Source organism: Zootoca vivipara, chromosome 6 (assembly GCF_965207765.1).
Source record: "Zootoca vivipara chromosome 6, rZooViv2.hap1.1, whole genome shotgun sequence".
Taxonomy (NCBI): Eukaryota; Metazoa; Chordata; class Lepidosauria; order Squamata; family Lacertidae; genus Zootoca; species Zootoca vivipara.
This window is the reverse complement of record NC_142589.1, coordinates 58602998-58625060: the sequence shown is the minus strand read 5'-3', so window position 1 is coordinate 58625060 and position 22063 is coordinate 58602998. Positions and strand designations below refer to the sequence as shown.

At 44.6% G+C, this 22063-nt stretch overlaps 1 protein-coding gene across 2 annotated transcripts in view; it reads left to right on the top strand.

Annotated features, from left to right (window-relative positions):
• The first annotated feature begins 1826 nt into the window (after positions 1 to 1826).
• The window catches only part of LOC118086558 (protein argonaute-4), a 32812-nt gene continuing 12575 nt past the window's right edge, over positions 1827 to 22063 (top strand). For both annotated transcript variants that reach the window (XR_015950605.1, XM_035118310.3), the window contains exons 1-12: positions 1827 to 2071; positions 14265 to 14430; positions 14781 to 14901; positions 16177 to 16358; positions 16728 to 16864; positions 16954 to 17088; positions 17898 to 17985; positions 18273 to 18420; positions 18498 to 18617; positions 19030 to 19158; positions 19617 to 19750; positions 21577 to 21761. Coding sequence is in view for 1 of the 2 variants with exons in the window: in XM_035118310.3 (XP_034974201.1) it covers positions 2053 to 2071; positions 14265 to 14430; positions 14781 to 14901; positions 16177 to 16358; positions 16728 to 16864; positions 16954 to 17088; positions 17898 to 17985; positions 18273 to 18420; positions 18498 to 18617; positions 19030 to 19158; positions 19617 to 19750; positions 21577 to 21761 (1564 nt within the window). In the remaining variant the exon portion in view is untranslated. The remainder of the gene's footprint in view (positions 2072 to 14264; positions 14431 to 14780; positions 14902 to 16176; positions 16359 to 16727; positions 16865 to 16953; positions 17089 to 17897; positions 17986 to 18272; positions 18421 to 18497; positions 18618 to 19029; positions 19159 to 19616; positions 19751 to 21576; positions 21762 to 22063) is intronic.

The following is a 22063-nucleotide window of genomic DNA, read 5'->3' as shown; positions in this document are numbered from 1 at the left end:
AGATGGATTGGGTTGTCAGAATGCTGGCATATGTGCTATGTTTGGAGATTTCCTTTCCAGTGGGACGTACAAGTAGGACAGTAGTGAGGAAACTTTTCAGCCCAGGGGATGTATTCCATTCTGGGCAATACAAGGGCCACATACATATGGCAGATATGACCAGAGGCAAAAATGGACAGATCAACAAATAAGAAATTTACTTTTCTATTCAGACTAGCAAAAGGCATGATCAGCGTTCAAGGACACATTCTAGGCCAGCCATGCAAAAATACTCAAGGTGTGAAGAGGGGCAATGAGGGCTGTGGCCTGGTAAGAGTTGCAAGGGCCATATAGAGGGAGTTGAAGGGCAACCTTAGGGGCCTGGGCCTGAGGCAGGGCAGTGTGAAATGTGAGGTGCTGGCATGCCCAAACTGACATTGGCCTTGGGCTTAACTGCCTCATAATTATGACCGCTGGGTGTTTAAATGGCTATAGATCCTCTACAAGGAAACTCTGGGAACTACATTAATATGAAGCAGGAATGGAGATTTAGGATGGAATATTCCCATCCTTCTGCTGTTGAAGCAAACATTTTATCAACAGAGGATGCAAAAATGGAAAAGAATACTACTATCATGGGCTGGCAGGATGCAGAGGAGTGGTGGGAGACACCAGCTGGGGAACCCCCAAGTTGAACCCTCAGGGGAAGAAGGCTCAGAGCCAAGGGACTGGTGGTGGGACATTGATGAGTAGTGCTTGCTATGTGTGCAAGAGCTCTAATGGGGTAAATGACACCTGCTTAATGCCACAACCCTATTTTTGCTTACCTAGGAGCAAGACTCATTAAATTAAATGGGGCTTGCTTCTGAATAGACAAGGATATGATTGCGTGGCATCTCTTGTAAAACAGACCTTAGAACTCCCCCCCCCCACAATCACAGGTAGACTCATGGGTGGTGGGGTAGTCCTTGTGGCTGGTGTGAAAAGAGAACACACTCCGCAGATGGTCAAAGGCACTCTTGGGGCCCCACAGACCGAAGCTCCCTGATAACTTCCGAAAGGGCTGAAGTCCTGCGCAGTCTCTTCTCTTGCTGAGTGGGGGATGGAGAGAAAGAATGGCAGGCGCCGGCGCCGGCGCCCCCGCTCTGCTTAAATGCCTTTAGTTGGCAGGCAGGGCGAGGTCGGCGGCAGCCTCTCTGTGCATGGGTTTGTGTTTGAGGGAGACGGTAACAAGCGCGCGCGGGGAGCGCGCTCCCCCCCCGTCCCCCAAACGGCAGCGAATGCAGCACTCCCCCATCAGAGTCTTCTGCCGGACCGGGGAAAAGCGGGCGAGGAAAGGAAGCTGATCCACACGCGCGTACACCTTCGAGGCTAAGAGGACGGAACAATATGCCGCGCCGCGCGTGCACCTTACGCGGCTCTTCGCCTCAGCCATTCTCCACATCCCCTGCCCCCCCCCGTTGGTTGAAGCGGGCGGAGCTAGTCGCGCACTTGCGCCTAAGGTGACAGCTGAGGCGGCTGCGTTGTGAAAGGGGGCCTGGGTGCGCGCGCCTGAGGGAGGCACAGGGGGCGCGCACGCACAAACACACGCACGGCCTGGGCCTGAGTGAAAGGCAGCGAGCGGCAGTGGCCGCAGCGCGGATACGCACATTTACTGTCTCCTCTCTCTGGCACCGTCCACTCGGTCTCGGGGCCGAGAAGGCGCGCGAGCGCGCACATCCCCCAACACACAGACACGCGCGACCGAGCGTGGAGAAGGGGGAGGAAGAGGAGGCGGAGGCGGGTGGGGGAGGAGAAAGAGGAGGAGGAAGAGGAAGAAGAAGAGGCGCTCCCGGTGCCGAGGGAGAGTGCTAGGCGGCCGGGCTGGTTCCGCCGAGGCGGCCGCGGGCTGTTGGCGAGGCGGGGACGCCCCCTCCCCCCGCCTCCTGTTCCCCCCCAGTTCCCGGTACTGACCCTCACACCGGAGCCAATATTCCCGAAATTAAGAGATACGCTGCGGCGGCGGCGGCTGGAGCTGCGGGGCCCGGGGCAGCCGGGACCGGAGGGGACCGCAGCGAGGCCGCCGCCGCCGCCATGGAGGCGCTGGGACCAGGTGAGAGGGGGGGGGTGAGGCCTTCATGTATATGCATGCAAAGGGTGTGCAGGGTGTGTATGCGAGCGAGTGTGGTGGGAGGGGCCCAACGGCGGTCTTGAGGCCATGGGTGACGATGTGGGTCACGGTTGGGATGTGATGGAGGGAAGAGGGAAGGAGCCTTTGCCCTTGCATGCCTTGCTTGGGAGTGACATTGGCAGCGGGGGTTGCTCCACCTGGGGGAGGCTGCAGAGGTGGGGCTTGGAGTGTTGTTGGTTTTTCTTGAAGGGTGGGGCTGGGCCATAGGGCTTAAATGGATATATCTTCCAGCAGAAGCCTTGGGAGGAAGGAAAGGCTTGTGTTATAAGAATTTTAAGCTTAACCATTTGTTTATTTAGGTGTCCGCAGACAAACCATTCATTTAAAGCACACACACCCCTTCCAAATCACGGGAACTATTGTTTCCATAGAACTATAACTCCTAGCACCCTTAAGTGTAAGCCCCCAGGATTCTCTTGGGGATGTGCGTGCTTTTTTTATGTGGCCTAAGAGGCTGATAGTGGTAGCCCTGTTGCTTTTGTGCCTTGAGGGCTATTTGCACCCACATAGCATGTAATGTTTTAGGTAGATGCTTAAAAAAAGAGGTGGTGGCAGCTTGGGTGTATACCTGGAAACTAATGTGTGCAGTAAGCAGCCTTGCACCTCAGTGTGAACTCAGCCCTGCAGGGAAATTGGCTCTGACCAGGCTTGCTTTAAAAATGGGTAAGCCTATAGCATAGTAGTACCCTCTGCAGGCTAGCTATTAAAGTTCTGGGCCCTAATTTATCTTGTTTTAGGTGTGCATTCTAGTGTTCATTCTCCCTTACCAAGGGCTCTGGGTGGGTAATAATTTAAGTGGAATGGAGCAGTTACTTTTGGATGTCAGCCCAAACTGGGAAGTCTTAGCACCATACTGGTTGATGATTAGATGTAGGGCCTGAATGGCCCAGTTATGTTCTTGGCATCTTAATCCCAGGACTGTGATAAGAGTTGAGGTATGTATCAGTAGTACTGGTGAGGAACTTCACTCTTGAGCTGATGGAGCTCCTAATATATAAGAGATGTGCCTGGATTGGGCAACAGAAATAAGCGCTAGAAAGATAGCTAATATTCTTTGATAGTAGTGTAATGAATTGATATGAGAGGTGATAACATTAAGGTCTGGTTCATTTGGCCAGATGGAACTTGGAAGCATTGTGTTCATGAAGGGAACAACTGAGGTTAGCAATTGGTTGTGGTTTTTGGGGTGAAGTAGGGATTTCTGCCTCCTGTTACTATAGGTCTTTTGTTCAAGTGATGTTCTTTTAAAGTAGATTCTTAAGGCTTATTTTCCCCCAGCCAATCTTTGTCTAATTGTGTCCTTTTTAAAACTTACATTATCTAGTTGTCTGAACCATAAACCCACTGAGCAGGACCTGTCCTTTATGTGTATTTTGTACAGCACTGTGATTTTGTGGCATTTGATTGTTTTAGTTATCATTGATAAGCCTTGCTTCAGCTTCTGTAACTTGGAGTTCTGTTGTGGGTAATTGTTGTGGCGTCCTTCATCTGAAGTCTCATTTGCACCCCCACTCTGTTCTGGTAGATGCAAAACTGTACCAATGTTCTCTTTTATGTATCTCAAATGTTGAGGGCTAAAAGCTGGTAGAGGTACCTCAGGTTACAGACTCCGCTAACCCAGAAATAGTACCTTGGGTTAAGAACTTTGCTTCAGGGTGAGAACAGAAATCGCGTGGAGGCAGCGCAGCGGCAGTGGGAGGCCCCATTAGCTAAAGTGGTACCTCAGGTTAAGAACAGTTTCAGGTTAAGAACGGACCTCCAGAACAAATTAAGTTCTTAACCCGAGGTACCACTGTACTTAGTTAGATGAGTCACTGTTGTAGTGCATTTTATATTTTTATCCTACCTTTTGACTCATTAGGAGCCCCCAGAGCAGCTAACTATCCAATAGTGTACAGAAATATAATTGGATGCCGTGCTTTAGACCAATCCTCCCCATATTCTCCATTTGCAGCCTGCAGCTTCCTTGAGAGTCTTGTGTTGGGTACTCAGTGAATTCCCACCTGGAAGTGGTATGAGTTGCTGTTGCTTAGCATCATCATTTGATTTGATTGGGTGAGCTTTTGGGGTGGTGTGTATGTTTAGCCTAGGGTAGTTATGCATGGTTCTGCACTCTGCAGGGTTCTACTCTAATATCATTTTATATGATGCTGCTGGGTGAGGTCATTTGGAGATTTGAGGCATAGTGTCATTATATTTTTATTTCTCTTTTTCATTTGTATCAGATGCAGTGCATGATTGGCTAAAATCAAGTAATGAACTGGATATGAATTAATATGTTCAATTCTGACATGACAGATGCAGATGGTGGGTGATTTTATTAGAAAGGATCTAACGGACATTCCTCCTCTTGTTGGGTTCATACTCCCCATTAAGTAGATAGCTGTTTGGGAGTTACCCGAGGCCTGGCAGTGTTTTGGATGGCTGTGTAGAAGCTTGTGTTCTATAAGCTTTCACTGATATGTCCACTGTGCCCTTTTCTGAAGACTCGGGGACTTGGCCATAGTCATGCATGCTCTGTAACCTTTTAAATTGACTGTTGTAATGGGGTTTGCATGTACCTTTCCTTATGGACAGTCTGGACCAGCTGAAGGTTGGAAGTCCAATAGTGTACAGTATCTTTTGTCAGAGTTCTGAAAATGTGAGATGGTCATCGTTTGTGAGCCCTACAGGTTGCCTCTTGGTTATTGAGCTAAACTCCAGATACTGTACTGATTTTGACTTGCACAGCCTGAGTCTGCTCTGTGATACATTAAAGATCACTTTCTCCCGTATAGACTCCTCCCTACATAAACTGTGAGTCACCATAAACAAGAGAGTGCTTTCAGTGCTGCAATAATAAAGTATTTTCAGCAGTGGTGCCTGGATTGTGGCCCTCCATGTGCTTTGGAGCTGGGCCTTTTGTGTATCCAAATGACATGTTTGTTTCATTTGTGTTTTGTGTAAGGTTGAATTCTGATGTTACTGTTGTTCCATGTTGCTCTAAACCCATTTCGAAAGCAAATGTTTTTTTAATTGACTAGATTTTTAAAATGTGTGATGTCCATGTAAATCCCTTTGCTTTTGCAGCTACTTTGCAATACATTTACCTGTAAAAACAGAACTCTAATTTTTTCTTTGCAGTGGACAATTTTGCTAAGACTGTAAATTTGGCAACTTTTTGCCTTTTGACAAGTGAGTAAGTGAAACAATGGGATTATTTTTTTCTTAAAAGTGGCCTTAATAATTCATTGATAAGGGATCCAGTGTTGGTTGAGGTTTAGGTTGTTAGCTGATAGCCCCGGAAGTTGCCAGTTTTTTTATTGCAAAATGTGACCAAGTGTTGGTTTAGCAAGCTTAATGGAGCTGGTAAAGTCACATGCAGAGACTGCACCACTTCTCTGTTAACTTGTTATTTCACTTCCTTTGTCACTTTCAGCAAAGAGGAACACAAGTACAGTCAAACCTCGGTTTGCGACTGCCTCCATTTGCGACCACTTCGGTTTCCGATCACCGTGGACTCGGAAGTGTTTACATCCGGGTTCCGCAGCGCTCGGATGCACAGAAGCGATCTGTGCAGTGCACGCGTGCGCAGAAGCGCTCTATTGGCGCTTCGTGCACATGCAGAAGTGTGCCTTCAGCGAACCATCAATTCGGTGAGCGACCAGCTCCGCGGAATGGATTGCGGTCGCAAACCGAGGTACCACTGTAGGTTACTGAACTTCACAGGGAGGTTCCTCTCCAAAGAGCTTAGAGTGTTGGTGTCCTTGTGAGGAGTCTGTGAGGCAGGCAAAGTTCACATTTGGGGGATTCCTTGTGGAATGAGTATGGCTTAGAGAGAGTGATGACTTGACCAAGGCTACCCATTGACCTGAGCAAGGTTTCGAAAATGAGTTTCCCACATGCAAATCCTCTAGCATGCCTCAGTGGCTAAATATGTAGAAAGGCTGATTCACAAAAAGTCTCTTAAATGGTAAGTCTAACAAATTTTGCATTGTACTCATATTGCATTATGCACCCAAGTGGATTCACTTTTGATTTATGCTCATTATGAAAATTTAGATGACCCCTTGCCATTCAGGGTTAAGGGAGAAAGAAGCTGGTCATATACAGCACACAGTTAAAATATGTAATTTTCTTCCGCGTGATGTAGGGATGGCCACCAACTTTGATGTTTTTAAAAGAGGGTTAGACAAATCCATAGCAGATTAGGCTATCAGTGAATGCTAGTCATGATGCTTGTGTACTGTCTCCAGTGTTCCTCTGAATATCGGTAAGAGTTGCTGGAAATCTCAAGAAGTGCTGTTGCACTCAGGTCCTGCTTGCAGGCTTCCTGTAGGCATCTGGCTTGCCACTGAGAACATGATGCTGGACTAGATTGGCCTTTAGTTTGATCCAGCAGAACTCCTCTTAGCTATATGAAATGGCTTCTGCATTGTGAAGTGCCTTCAGATTTTCTGGGCATTTTGTCTTCTGTGTTGGTATGTTCCTGGAGGTGCAATATATTTTCTTATGTAGACAGATACTGTACTTAAATGTAAAATTACCAAAGCAAATATATGGGCAGAAGTTAAATTGGTTATAAATAAACTTTTTTCTTTGGAATATTGGTTTCTGAATTGCATGACATAGGTGTCAGATACCACATGAAAGATGATAATTTGTTGGCTCTAGAACGTTTGCATTTTAGCAAGCTCTGCTGTGATTATGCTTGCTTCTGTGAAGGATGGTGGCACCCTGCTTCAGTGGCAACCTGTTAGACGTGATCTTTCCTTTTCTCTCTCTCCTTGCCAGCAGTGACTTACCGTATTTATTACCTAGAGCAAGGAATGTGGGATTCCCACTACTTACAGTGATGTACTCAGGAGCTGAATTCCAGCTGAATTCTGAGTCTCCTTGATAAAGTTTTAGTCATAGATTAGTTTAACCTCTTCATTACTACAGCTCATAATAAAGAAATTCTTGGCTTGGTACTATTTAAAGAATTGGCATTGTGAATGCTTCATGGATATGATGACTCACCTTCTTAATCAAATTCACCTTGGGAAGAATTGTGAAAACAGTTGCTTTCTTTAACAGTATTTTATCTGTTTGTTTGATATTTATTAAATTTCTATGTCATCCAAAAAACTACATAATTCAGAGCAGGGTTCAAAATTAGCAGGGCGCCAGGGACATTTTGCACCTAAAGATTGTCCATTTGGGAGCACCTCCAAAAGTCTGGGTGCCATTTTTTGCACCTGTCTGACACTCAAGGATTACAAAAATGCATGTGCTTTAAAGCCACGAAGTATTTTAAGGAGTTTAACATAATAAAGAGTAGAGTGTTTTGAAGACTGAAGTATGGTACCAATATTTTTATTTTAAGCACCAAATTAAACATGTATTAACAGTTTCTGCTAAAATGTGATATTAACAATGTGTCACTTAAGTGAGTTGTGTATTAGCTCATGCTTATAAAAATAATAAATAAAAAGTGTTGCCGACTTCTCCCCAGTGGCGACTAGACATTCTGTTTTGGTGCCTGCAACCCAGGTCCCAGAAGCCATTTGGCTCCTAGCTTTTCCATCCCAGTTTCTAACACTGATTCAGAGTGCTAGTGACTACTTGTAAAGCCCTAAACTTCATGGGACCTGGTTACTGAAGGACCACATTCTGTCACACAAACTGGTCAAGGCCCATACGAAGTTAGGCAGGTGATGGTTGGGGGTGACTGCAGGGGATGGGAGAGCAAGTATGGATTGGCTAAAATGCCTGAAGGAGGGCTAATAAAATGCTAATATGCTGACCATACAGCCTACAGTGGGGGAAAATACACCCAGTGCTGTGCTGTGTGGCAGTAATTCATGGTAATCAGTTGAGTTTTGCTTACAAATATAAGTGGAGGTATATTTCTAGTCACTAGTCTCATGGTTTAATGCTATGCATTTTGGCCTTCTGGAGCTCCTGTTTGCCCAGTCTGTTTAATTTTTCTGGTACCAAAAAAAGTTAAAGAAGGATAGGTTCTGGTAGTAATTGGACTTTGATTTATTCTACATGCCCTAGAGCAGTGTTTCTCAACCGCTGTTCCGCGGCACACTAGTGTGCCGCGAGATGCTGGCTGGTGTGCGGCGACGAGAAGGGCGATTTGCATTGTCACGTGCCTGGCGGCCGCCAATACGCAACACTAACCCGCCGGAAAGTAAGCCTTTCCGGCGGGTTAGTGTTCTATATTGGCGGCCGCCAGGCACGTGACAATGCAAATCATCGCCGCACGTCGCGGCAAAATTTAGACAAACTAAACTAAAATTTAGACAAACTTAAAGAAGCTGGCTGGATGAGCTCAACATGAAACTTGCTGAGCAAAGGATTGTGCTGGCAGAGAAATCAGCGGCTTGTGAAGCCTTATTACAGGAGATTGCAACCAACACAGCAATTGGCAAGTGTTTCTTACAGTCATAATTATATAGTCAATATAGCGCGGCACAGAGTTAAATTTTTTAACTTTTTTAATGGTGGTGTGCCATTAAAGGTTGAGAAACACTGCCCTAGAGAGTGGTGCAGGATGCCCTTCCAAGTCATGGTCTATCTCTCAACCCCTGCTTTTTATCTGTAATGTTTGAGTAATAATGGCCTTTCAGGAGTTTTGTGAGAGATACAAAGAGAAAAAAAATACTTAAACAGAAGTGATGTATAAATTCAAACTACAGTGATAGCTCAGGTTACAAACACCTTGGGTTACAAACACTTCGGGTTACAAACTCCCCTAACCCGGAGGTTGTACCTCGGGTTAAGTACTTTACCTCAGGATGAGAACAGAAATTGCGCGGCCGCGGCACCGGGAAGCCCTATTAGCGAAAGCACGCCTCAGGTTAAGAGCGGTTTCAGGTTAAGAACAGACCTCCGGAACAAATTAAGTTCATAACCAGAGGTACCACTGTATTATTTCAGAAACTGAGGGAGTTTTTGAAAGTAATTCCATCTCATCAGCTCAAATGCTGAACCTACAAAAATTGTCAGCCCTGAAGGACACCAACATATTTTCTATGTACTGTAATTCTTTGAGCAAATCACTGATCTACAAAAGCTATGCTACTTCAGACTAAATAGCACATCTCCTGAGTATAAAAATAAAGTAAACTTTGATTGTCCTTGATTCATTATAGTCAAGAGATCTAATTTTTTGAAAGCAAAAAAGTTTAGCATTATGGACTCTTATGCTGACCAATGAGGGTTTTTAATGTAACTAGTTCTGTGAGGAGTTGAACTTTAAGCACTTTCCATAGAAGGAAAGGCTAAATCTTTGGGTATGCTGTTAGCTTGAGGTGGGCGGGGGATGTGTGCAATGGAAATGTTAATGTAGTGGAAAATATTTCAGAAAGTTTTCTGTTACTAGATTTTATATGACAAATATCATTGCTAAAAATACATTGTCCATAAAACCAATGTGTAATGGTAATGAATGTATACAATACTAGTCAAATTTTCTATTTCCCTCCATGACTATTCCTAGAGAGACTAATAATATAAAATGTTCAGCTATATATTAACAGATGTTAGTACCTTAATTTCCCCTCTTAATGTTTAAACTATGTTAAGGGAATTATATGCAATTTTGAGTTAAGTGTCATAAAGTGTTTACTAGCAGTCCAAAAAAAATTCCACATAAAGCTTTGGATTGGTTTGTATCTAGCACACTACTGCTTAAATGTAACACACCACTGCAAGTGGTTGGTGATAGTAAAACCCAAAACAGTTTGTGACCCAGGTAACTCGAAGACTGCCTCCTGCCACGTAAGGATGCCTGTGTAAGACAATGCACCAAGAGGCCCTTCTTGGTTTCCCACCACCATCAGAGCTGTGGCCTGGAGGTGACCAGAAATAGGGTCTTTCCAGTGGTGGCACAATTGTCCCTAGAGGACTTTGCCTGACAGTGACAAAATAAAGTACATCTTTGTACAACATGGAATTAACCTTTGAAATGTGTTACTTTATGTGGTTATGGTTAGTGGCTTTTAAAAAATAGACAAAATTGTGGAAGACAGGCCTTGCAATGGCTATTGAGTATCCAGGTTTGGATACAGTATTCCTCTGAATATTAGAGACAGATGCCAGGGAAGGTTGTTGCCTGATCTTCCCAGAGATGCCTCACTGGTTACTGTGGGAAAGAGAATGTTGGATCAGCTGGACCTTCTGATTTGTCTCAGCAGATTTGTTAGATTCACAATGCAAAATATTACTAGTTAGCATGGCCTATTAGCTATAAAACAAAAAGAAACAATGCTTAGGAATATATTGCACAGTCAAATGTGGAACACCAGGTACTTATTTTTTTTTTTTTGAAAATGTGTTGCTCAACATAACAAGATCCAGTTGTCTGAAAACCTCCCTTCCAGCAAAAATACTTTCCAGTTTCTTCAATATGATTAACCTGTAAGAGAAATATATTGTTGCTATGGTGCAATATACTTTTCATTTTGGAGCCTAGTGGGAATATAAATGATGCTACAAAGTGTATGTTATCTTAATTTAAAAGAAGTGATATCCATTCCCCACCCCACCCCACCCCTCAAGCGGAAACTAAGCATTGTGGTAGATTCAGGGTGACCACTGAAACTAGCAGTCTCATGTCACCTATTCCTTTCACCTCAGTTACATCCAGTAATAGACAATATATAGTGTAACATCACCATGCTACAAGTTTTTTAATAGTTTTTTTTTTTTACTATTGCACTTCATTGGCTGTCAGTTGCAGTTTGCAGATCACATACAGTCAGACCTCGGTTTGCGACCGCCTCCATTTGCATCCTCTTCGGTTTCCGACCACCGCGGACCTAGAAGTGTTTACATCTGGGTTCCGCGGTGCTCGGATGTGCAGAAGAGATCTGCGCACGCGCAGAAGCGTGCCTTCAGTGAGCGAAAGGATTGTGGTTGCAAACAGAGTTACCACTGTACTGACATCACATTATATTGTTACATGCCACCCCAATCTCCACTGAGTGGCTGCATGAGTTTCCAGGCATTGCAGGGGTGCTTACCTAGGATTAGTGTTTCAGGAATAAGGCACAACAGTCTATTGTGTCTTTATGATATATTGTTTGTTTATACATAGAGTTTTCAGTAGAGGAGCTCCGAGCAGCATCACCCCAAAATCTGCCAGCTTATTCCATAGTAGCAACAATAAGCCCATCACCATCCTTTCTCTGCTACTTACCTTGCACTGCAGGGCACAATCAAGGTTCTTGTCTGCTTCATGGATACATTACTCCAACCATAACCCCATAGCTTCTCCCCTAACCTAAGTTCTGGTCTCTTTTATAGCCCTCTGATGTGCTAAAGCTCACTACCTCAAAGAGAGTTGACTTTTCACACTTACTGACACATAGCCCTTTTGATGCTTTGAACTTCAAATGGTCTATCCCTGTGCACTTGGTCATCTCACAAGGAAATTACCGTAGTATTTTCTACTAACACTTGTTGACTGGCTTTACATGGCACAACAGAGTCTGCAAACAACATTTCCAGGCTGGTTACCTGAGAGACGTTTGTAGATGCCCAACTGTTTTGCCCAAGCCTGCATGGAATTCGGCCTCATCCTCAGTCTAATGAAGACCAACATCCTGGGTCAGGACGTCATCAGCATTGGTGACCACACACCTGAGGGTGTGTCTCCACCCCCATCATTCAGCCCGGACACTGAGGTCCAGCACCGAGGGCCTTCTGGTGGTTTCCTCACTGCAAGAAGTGAGGTTACAGGGAACCAGGCAGAGGGCCTTCTCGGTAGTGGCACCCGCCCTGTGGAATGCCCTCCCATTTGATGTCAAGGAAATAAACAGCTATCTGACTTTTAGGAGACATCTGAAGGCAGCCCTGTTTAGGGAAGCTTTTAATGTTTGAAGTTTTATTTTGTTTTTAGTCCTCAGTGGCTGGGGAAACTCAGCCAGATGGGTGGGGTATATAAAAAAAATATTATTATTAGCCCAACTCTGTTTTACAATGATGTCTGCAAACATGACATGAAAGCTGGCAACATTAACCCTGCTGTATGGAAATCCCTTGCAGGCAATCGCAGTGCCTGGAGACAGACAGACAGACCGAGCACACCTTGGTGCACCTGTAGCAGCAAAAGTCGAACACTTTCATCTGCCCCACCTGCAATAAATTATGTTTCTTCTGTCTGATTCCACAGCCATAGCACGTGCTATAACTCTCCAACAGTTTGACTTTATGTTCAAAGGCGCACTCTTCCATTGCAGGACAGACTTGATTGACAACTGTTCATTGGCTAGGATCATTGTCCTAATACACAACCCAGGAAGTGTGCCTGCTTCACTACCGTGTTTCTCATATTATAAGTCATGTCTTATATATTTTTTTACTCAAGAAAATAAGCCTATGGCTTATTTTCGGGGGCGTCTTATTTTTTGCCGAGCCCCGACTGAGCGGGAGCTGGCAAAGGCAGCAGCCCGCCGCCGGCTTTGAGCTCGAGCCGGCAAAGGCAGCAGCGGCGCTTTGCCGAGCTCCACCGAATCGGGTGAGAATTGCGTTCATACCCCTGCCTTGCAGCCTCCGACCCTTCACCCAGGGCGTTCACACGTGCATCCCCACCCCCGACCCGCGTCCTCGTCTACCGGTACCTGAAAGCTGCGCACGCGGCATTCCAGCACAAAGCCGCCAGCCAGCGTCGGAAGAGGAGAAGGAGGTGCCGCCGAGAAACCCAGAAAGGAGAGGCGCAGCGGGAAGGAGGAGGAGACCGGCGGGGAGGGATCCGGAAAGTTGCGAGCGACTTCCTGCTCCCCCCCCCAACGGAGCGAAAACCAGCAAAGGCAGCAGCCCGCCGCCGGCTTGGAGCTCGAGCCTTTGCCGGCGCTGCTCCAAGCCGGCGGCGGGCTGCTGCCTTTGCTGGTTTTCGCTCCGTTGGGGGGGGGAGCAGGAAGTCGCTCGCAACTTTCCGGATCCCTCCCCGCCGGTCTCCTCCTCCTTCCCGCTGCGCCTCCCCTTTCTGGGTTTCTCGGCGGCACCTCCTTCTCCTCTTCCGACGCTGGCTGGCGGCTTTGTGCTGGAATGCCGCGTGCGCAGCTTTCAGGTACCGGTAGACGAGGTCGGGGGTGGGGATGCACGTGTGAACGCCCTGGGTGAAGGGTCGGAGGCTGCAAGGCAGGGGTACGAACGCAATTCTCACCCGATTCGGTGGAGCTCGGCAAAGCGCCGCTGCTGCCTTTGCCGGCTCGAGCTCCAAGCCGGCGGCGGGCTGCTGCCTTTGCCAGCTCCTGCTCAGTCGGGGCTCGGCAAAGCGCGCACTGCTGCCCTTGCTGGGTCCCGCTGGGTCGGGACATGGCGCGGCGTGCCCTGCCATACCGTACCAGCATGTCTTATTTTCGGGGTATGCCTTATATTTCGCCAGGTCTGGAAAATCCTGCCATGCCTTATTTTTTAGGGATGCCTTAAAATATGAGAAAAACGGTAATTTTTACATGTGCTACATTATTTCACTAGCTTTTACATGTGGTAAATTACTGATGACTGGAATGCACACTACGTTTCCTTAGATTCTAACCTCTTGTTGGTTTGACATATAGCTTTTAACATAAGCTAAAACACTTTAAAGCTTAATTAAATTTTGGCACTAACTGATATGGAATTTAGCCTGTCCCCCAGATTTATAACATCATACTCAGTATAACTGAAATGCTGTCAAGGAGAGAGAAGTCAAGGATGCAAGCTTTGGGCATACGTCTCCCACAATGTCTAGTTCTGACTTTTATTACTATGTTAGCAGTGCTCCCAGGAAGTCCTACATAATTTTTGTTTGTCAATCTCATCTTGCTTAGAAATAAGCATATTGATACCACTTTCTAACAGGAGGCTGAATCTTTTCAAGGAGAGTGTAAACTTATTTGAGAGTGAGAAATCAAAGGACAGAACAATGTACTCCTTGCTGTTAGTATGAGCTCTGTAGTTCAGTCCATGTATTTTTATTCTGTCCTTCAACCTGATTCTTAGGGCGGCTTACAAAAAGAATAAACCGAATCAATATGAAAAGCATAAAACCTAATTGGCCTTAGTTTTCTAGTACCTGTTGGGATTGGAATTGCTAAAACGATAAAGCTGGCAATGCTTGCTAGGCAATCCTTCTAAATCTCTCAATTTTTTACAGGGCCACCAGCCAACCTGTTTCAGCCGCCCCGTCGTCCAGGCCTGGGAACAGTAGGGAAACCTATTCGTCTCTTAGCCAATCATTTCCAAGTGCAGATCCCTAAAATCGATGTTTATCATTATGATGTGGATATCAAACCAGAAAAGCGTCCCCGGAGGGTGAACAGGTGAGACCAACTAGAGAATTCCAAGCCTATTTTTAACAGTTCTCCAACTGCTGTCAATTGCAGTTTTAAATAGGTTCTTTGGGTAAAGAACTAAAATATGCTATGAGCATTTGAGTACTAAAATTGGATGTACTATGGAACAGCCTTGCATCCTCAGCAACAGATTTGGTGACAATCTGATACTGTATAAGTCACTTGTACTTGGACTAAAATAATTTTTACTTATTTGGGCTCTGCAGGCAGCTTGGATTATGTTTTTACAAACTGGATCAAGACTGCTAAATGCTTGCATGCCACTAATTTTTCCTGTTGTCTCTGCTCACTTCTATTTTGCGTCCAACTCTTTTCAGGGAGGTAGTTGATACTATGGTGAGACACTTCAAGATGCAGATATTTGGGGATCGGCAGCCTGGCTATGATGGCAAGAGGAACATGTACACTGCACATCCTCTGCCTATTGGCAGGGATAGGGTAAGTGGCTTCATGAATGGCCTTCAGAAGATACTATGCTACAATTCCCACCATCCCTGACCACTGGTCCTGTTAGCTAGGGATGATGGGAGTTGTAGTCCCAAAACAGCTGGAGGGCCGAGTTTGGGGGTGCCTGACCTAGATCCTAATGATGTCATGCTTAACCTAACCTGCAGCATTGCAGGAATATGAGCTATCGATATACTGATAAACTGATTTTGTTCTAAGTTTTGCAACAACACTGTGTAAACAGAATGCTGTGCAGAAGCTTCAGGTGACATTAAAGTGGTGTTTGTTAACATTGACTAAATTCAGATGTGATGCTAAGCCATGAGGTATAGTTTCACATTGTGAATGAGCTTGAGTTCTCCCACTTTGCTCCTTGCTTACTTGAGCAGGGAAACAAACCATGGAGCAACTTAGCATTTTATGTTCAGCAGACCAGTGCTTATAATTTGTTTATTTCTGAGTAAGCCATGATTGGGAAGCTAAGAAGAGACTTGAGCTTCTTGATAGGGACCTGTTTGGAGAGAGACAAATTATGAGTGCTGGTTCAAAAGTTTGCCTGCTCAACTAAGCAAGGAGCAAAAGTGGGAGCGCTTGACCTGCATCATAAGCATGTAGTTCATGCACAGTATGATTAAATAAACCATACACTATGGCTTAGCATTGCATCTGAATGTGACCATTGTATAAAGTGAGAATCTTATAGTATGTGTGTTCCTTTCTGGAGAGGGCCACTTTTCATGCCTCACTGTGCTAAATGAAACATCTCGATATGCTTTAAAATACTTATAGGACTTACTGTACTTCCATGGAGTGGTGATCTGCAGCTTCAGAAGGAGTAGCGAAGTCTTAATGATGAAACTGATGATATTCTGGGATCAATGTTATTGTGGCATTACCATATTTTTATTCGGAGTGCTTCAGAACTTTAGGGCAGGGGTGGCTAGGCTGCAGCCCTTCGGATGTTGGGACTCTGCAACTCTGATCTGTCCAGGCTAGCATGGCCAATGGTAAATGAATGATGAGAGTTGTAGTCCAGCAATATCTGGAGGACCAACCCTACTCCTTTTTAAGGGTTTTTACAAAGAGCAGATTTTAGATTCTTCTGCTGCAGAAATACATGCTATAACTAAAGCCGCCCTAAATTTAAACTGATCTTCATCCAGTTTCAGTGGAGTACAAGCAGTGAAGGCCTTTAGCCTTTATCAAAGTTGAAAACATCTGCATCAGTATCGGCTATATGGCTAACTTTCACAATTGACTCTTCAGGTGGATATGGAGGTCACACTCCCAGGTGAAGGGAAGGACCAAACCTTTAAAGTGTCAGTTCAGTGGGTGTCTGTGGTCAGCCTTCAGATGCTCCTGGAAGCTCTGGCAGGGCATCTGAATGAAGTCCCAGAAGACTCTGTACAGGCACTTGATGTCATCACACGGCACCTTCCCTCTATGAGGTAAGCTCCTATGATATATTTTCACTCTTCTCACAGCTTACAACAAAATGCTGCAGTGAGGAATGTTCCTGTTCAGTTAAGCTACCCTTTGTGGATGTACCTTTACCCCCCCCCAAAAAAAATCCCCACCAATGCAGCCCTATTGAGGACTAAGCACAGAATTCTGACTGACTTGGTGGGAGAGGGAATGGAATATCCTGGCTGAGGGCATGGCTGGCTGGAATCCTGAACAGGAACATTCCTCACTGCAGCATTTTGTTGCAAGTCCCACTTGGTTAATGCTTGATGCATTTAATATGTTGTACAAAATTTTTCATCTGCAAGTTTCCTCCAAAAAAACCAAAGCTGATACACCTGTCTTCTTATTAGGTACACGCCAGTGGGCCGTTCCTTCTTCTCTCCCCCTGAAGGATATTATCACCCACTGGGAGGTGGTCGCGAGGTTTGGTTTGGCTTCCACCAGTCTGTCAGGCCTGCAATGTGGAACATGATGCTTAACATCGATGGTATGAAAAAAAATCTCATTTGCTTTACTTGCTTTAAATCTCTTCCATAAACGTTTTTCTCAGTACATTTTGTTGTTGTTCTCTTTTAGTATCGGCAACTGCTTTCTATCGTGCCCAGCCTATTATTGAATTCATGTGCGAGGTCTTGGATATTCAGAACATCAATGAACAAACAAAACCCCTTACCGACTCCCAGCGTGTTAAGTTTACCAAAGAAATCAGAGGTGAATCTTTGGAGTAAATAAAATACTTCCGTGCATGTTGAATTGTAAAAAACAAATAACTGATTCCCAAAGCGTCTTCTGGTATGTTCCCATCATTGGAAAAATAATATGAAGGCCCAAGACATCTATAGCACTTTTCAGTATGCAGACTGTAGTTCTTCTCATTTGTGTTGTTTTTCTTTCTTCCCAATAGGTTTTAGCTTGAATAGCTGTTAAAAACATTTTGATATTTTAATGTGGGCTGATCTTTGATAACCAGGTTTAAGCTTTTCATAGGTGGGATATTTCAGCATATAGTATTTTTATTCCTATATGGGACTTTGAAACTGTAATGCAACCTAGAGGAGGGAAGACTAAATAAAGTAGACTTCACAGCAGCTTTCTAATGTAAATACAGTGGTGCCTCGCTTAACGAATGCCATGCTTAACAAAATTTCCGCTTAACGAAAGGTTTTTTCTAGTGGAGGTTGCCTCGCTAGACGAATTCGTTTTACGAAAAATTCGTCTAGCGAATCGCGGTTTCCCATAGGAATGCATTGAAATTCAATTAATGCGTTCCTATGGGCAAAAAAAATTCAAAAAAAAAATTCAATGCATTCCTATGGGATTCGCTAGACGAATTTTTCGTTATAAGAAAAGACCCGTGGAACGAATTAAATTCGTCTAGCGAGGCACCACTGTAGTCACTTTACCCATGTAAAAAGCAGGGATTTGAATCTGGAGTTCCACATAAAACCCCAAATGCCTTCTCATTGCTTCTCATTAACCTTTGCTTATTGGTGTATTTTGTGTGTGTTCTGGATTTGCAGGTCTAAAAGTAGAGGTTACTCACTGTGGTCAGATGAAGAGAAAATACAGAGTTTGCAATGTTACTAGAAGACCAGCCAGCCATCAAACGTATGTATGCTCATTGTTTGAGTTGTAGCAACTAAATTCTATTCAGAGTAGACTCAGTTTAAAACAATGGATCCTAGTAAGTCATATTCATTAATTTTGGTGGGTCTCCTCTTGAGTTGGATGCAACCCTTTGCTTTTAAGATAAATATTTTTAAAGTGTAAACTATTAAAAATATGTACATTACAGAACCAAGAACAGCAGACCATTTGCATTCTAATATATAAACATTTATCTTGTGAACACTAATAACTGTGATTACTAATCAAAGCAATATTTCCCCTCAAAGGTTCCCTCTGCAGTTGGAAAACGGGCAGGCCATGGAGTGTACAGTAGCCCAGTATTTTAAGCAGAAGTACAGTCTACAGCTGAAATACCCTCATCTTCCATGCCTTCAAGTAGGGCAGGAGCAGAAACATACATATTTACCCCTTGAGGTAAATAAACATGGCAGTTTACTTCAGTCACATTGTATTCCAATATGGTTGCCTACATGCCGTCTTTCTGATCTTAGGTATGTAATATAGTAGCAGGCCAACGATGTATCAAGAAGCTAACTGACAATCAGACGTCAACGATGATCAAGGCAACGGCACGGTCTGCACCTGACAGGCAGGAAGAAATTAGTAGACTAGTGAGTAACTCTTAACTTGACTTTACGGATGAAAAGCTTCAAACAAGTCTGTGGCAAACATGATGGTCACAGTGTGCATATCACAACAGCATCTTTTCTCATTAGTGTTCCAAACCGTTTGCTTGGATCTAGGGTTAAAGACCATCTTTGGGTACTGGGCTTACAAGGATTGTGAGGTTAAGGCATGCTCATTTGTTGTCTGTGGCACAGAGTATGATGACAACAAATAACCATAGCAAGTTAATTTTTGACAACTATATATTCTGGTCCACTTAGGTGTACATGCATGGAACAAAGAATGGCAACAGCCCAGAAAACAATATAGATAATTAGCTGTGGTTGAGCCACACCTGCACAAGTAAAAGGTCCTTGTAATTATGTGTGTTCAAGAGATGCTCTCTTGTACCTCCAGGTGAAGAGTAACAGCATGGTAGGCGGTCCAGATCCATATCTGAAGGAGTTTGGAATTGTTGTCCATAATGAAATGACAGAGTTGACAGGCAGGGTGTTGCCTGCACCAATGCTGCAATATGGAGGCAGGGTAAGTTTCCACAAAATAATACATTAGACAAATCATGTATCATTTAATCACTAGGTGAATTTCTCGTCTACTCAGTCCCTTTAGCCTTAGGTTTAACTGCATGAAGGAGAAACTCCATTTGTTTTTTATTTGTTCAGGCTTTGGGAAGATAGCATTGAAAGTTTTTTGAAGTAGATAGTTACTGCTGTCTTCAGGGTTATATAATATTATTAGGTGTCCTGGGCTCTCTTTGGGGTGGAAAGGCGAGTCTTACATCTTAAATAATAATTTCAGAGATGGAATTTTCAACCATCTTCTACCACGATCCAAGCGGAAGTCACAAATAATAAATATTTTAAATGAGATAATAATGCTAAATATATTCAACTATAATACATTCAATTACCAAAATGTTTCATTTGTACATTAGCTTAAAGCTGTTGTGGAATAACTGTTTTGTTTTTTTAAATCTTCCTTAGAATAAGACAGTTGCTACACCAAATCAGGGTGTCTGGGATATGAGGGGAAAGCAATTCTATGCTGGCATCGAAATCAAAGTTTGGGCTGTTGCCTGCTTTGCCCCTCAGAAACAATGCCGAGAAGACTTGTTAAAGTAAGTCATTTCTAACTTTGAATAAACAGAGTGATTTATTCTTTTTCCCCACTGATAACTGCTGGTGATTTAGCTGTCGGTTGTGGGTTCAGTGCCCCTAATGCAGGGGTCCCCAGACTACGGCCCCCGGGCCGGATGCGGCCCAATTGGCCTCCCAATCCGGCCCGCGACGACCCCCGCCGCCCGCTGCTGCCGCCCGCTCTTACGGCGCGCGGCGGGGCGGCGATCTTCAAAATCGGAAAAAAATCGCCGAAAATCCTTTGTGCGCATGCGTATGGGCCTCTCCCGACCCAGAAGAGGTCATTTCCGGTGCACTTCCGGGTCGGGGGAGGCCCATACGCATGCGCACAAGCGATTTTCGGCGATTTTTTCTGACCGTGTGCGTGTGCGTATGCGCATGGGCACGCACTCCCCCGCCCTCCGGCCCGCTGCGCGCGCACTCCCCTGCCCTCCGGCCCGAAGCCCGGTAAGTCTGGGGACCCCTGCCCTAATGCATGCAAATCTTTTCCTCGCATCCACATGACATTGTTGACATCAAAATGCCAATCCATATGTTTCCCATATTTGATCTGGTTTTACAGTTTCCATAGAAAATCCAATAACTATTGAGAGGGGAAATCTTGTTGCCAGTGACTTTCTAGCAACCTCCGTCTGGAAGTGTTGTTTGTTGAGTATATTTTTAGTATGCTACGCTTTACACAGAAATAAATGAGCTAACAAAACAGAACGAGCGCTTAAGGGCATACACCTGAGCAGGGCTAGCACAAGACTACAGGGGACCCTTGGCATGGTCTGGCTGATGGGACTCAGCCTCTGGAAACCTGATTAATCAATCCTTTTGTTTCCGGCAGCAGCAGAGTCACTGCCCCCCTTTCCTGCCATCACCACCCCACTTTAAAAAAAGTTATCTGTTGCAATAGCAAAGGCAGCACAGGTGGCTTATTTGCGACCTCTGGGCTCTGAGAGTTGGCCAAAGAGGGGTCCTTTGGAGCCAGGTATTTCTGGGCAAGGTGTCTAAGGTAATGCTTGCACTACTGCCATGATTTTCTGCAGTGCTTAGGAAGACTTTTAAAACTCTTAAAAATGATTTAGAAGGCCTTTCTATGGTAGCCACTGTGGCAGCGGGGTGGGCATTTTCCTGGCTATCTCACCCAGAATGCCTGGCTCTGAAGAGTAAGCTGCCTTGGCACTTTTTCAGAGCCCACAGGAAGCAACTGGCAGAGGCAGGCACTTAGGTGGCCACTGCAGATCGAAGCTGAGTTTGTCTCCTAAGAGGTGTCTGCACAACTCTGACCTGACAGTAAATGAGTGGGGTAGAAGTTTTGGCCAGTGAGAGCCACTTTCTTGCCTGGGCCTGTGCACAGTATTTTTAGATTTCTGAAAGTGTACTAGAAACTATTTCCCCAATCCTAGATAAAAATTGCATTACAATTTATTTATTTTGATTGGGAATTTTGGATTAAAAGCATAATTTAACTATACTAAAATCTATTTATTCTGGTGTTCCTTTTCCAACAGTGACAGGTCAAACACCTCTAGAAGATTAAGCAAGACCTGAAGGGAATAGCTGTCCCATTTATCTTTAGCTCATGGTATTCTGAGTTGTACTGTGACTGTATGTGGAGTTTTCAGTTAGCAAGTATAGCTAATGACTGGCAAAACCTATATTCTAGGAATGGTCTAATTCTTCTCTCTTAAAACAGGCTCAGCTAGTCACCATTATGTCTTGTAGCAGTGAATCTCATGGTGTGCTCAGAATAATAGATATAAAACTTGCAAGATTTTAGGTTGCTGCTGATAACCTCAAAGGCATAATTTGTTTATAGGAGTTTTACTGATCAACTGCGCAAAATCTCCAAGGATGCAGGGATGCCAATCCAGGGCCAACCGTGCTTCTGTAAATATGCACAGGGTGCCGACAGTGTGGAGCCCATGTTCAAACACTTGAAGTTGACTTATGTTGGGCTTCAGCTAATTGTAGTGATTCTCCCTGGAAAGACACCAGTCTATGGTAAGGAAGATGAAACTTAATATAACTTTGCAGTTCCAACAAAAATATTTGTGACCAAAGTGCACACATGATATATTTGGCATCACCTTTTCCTCCCTCCTATGCAACGTAGTGAGGTTTCCCCGCTCCCCAAAATAAATCCAGTCACTCACAGAGCAGGTTATCCAGTTGAGCATATTAACTAAGATTGTCTGAAGTAATATGGCAAATGTTTATTGAATACATAAATTGTTCAGACTGTGGCAGGAATCCACCCAGCACTCATGGGATTCCATGGCATGATCTCTAATCAAATGAAAGCT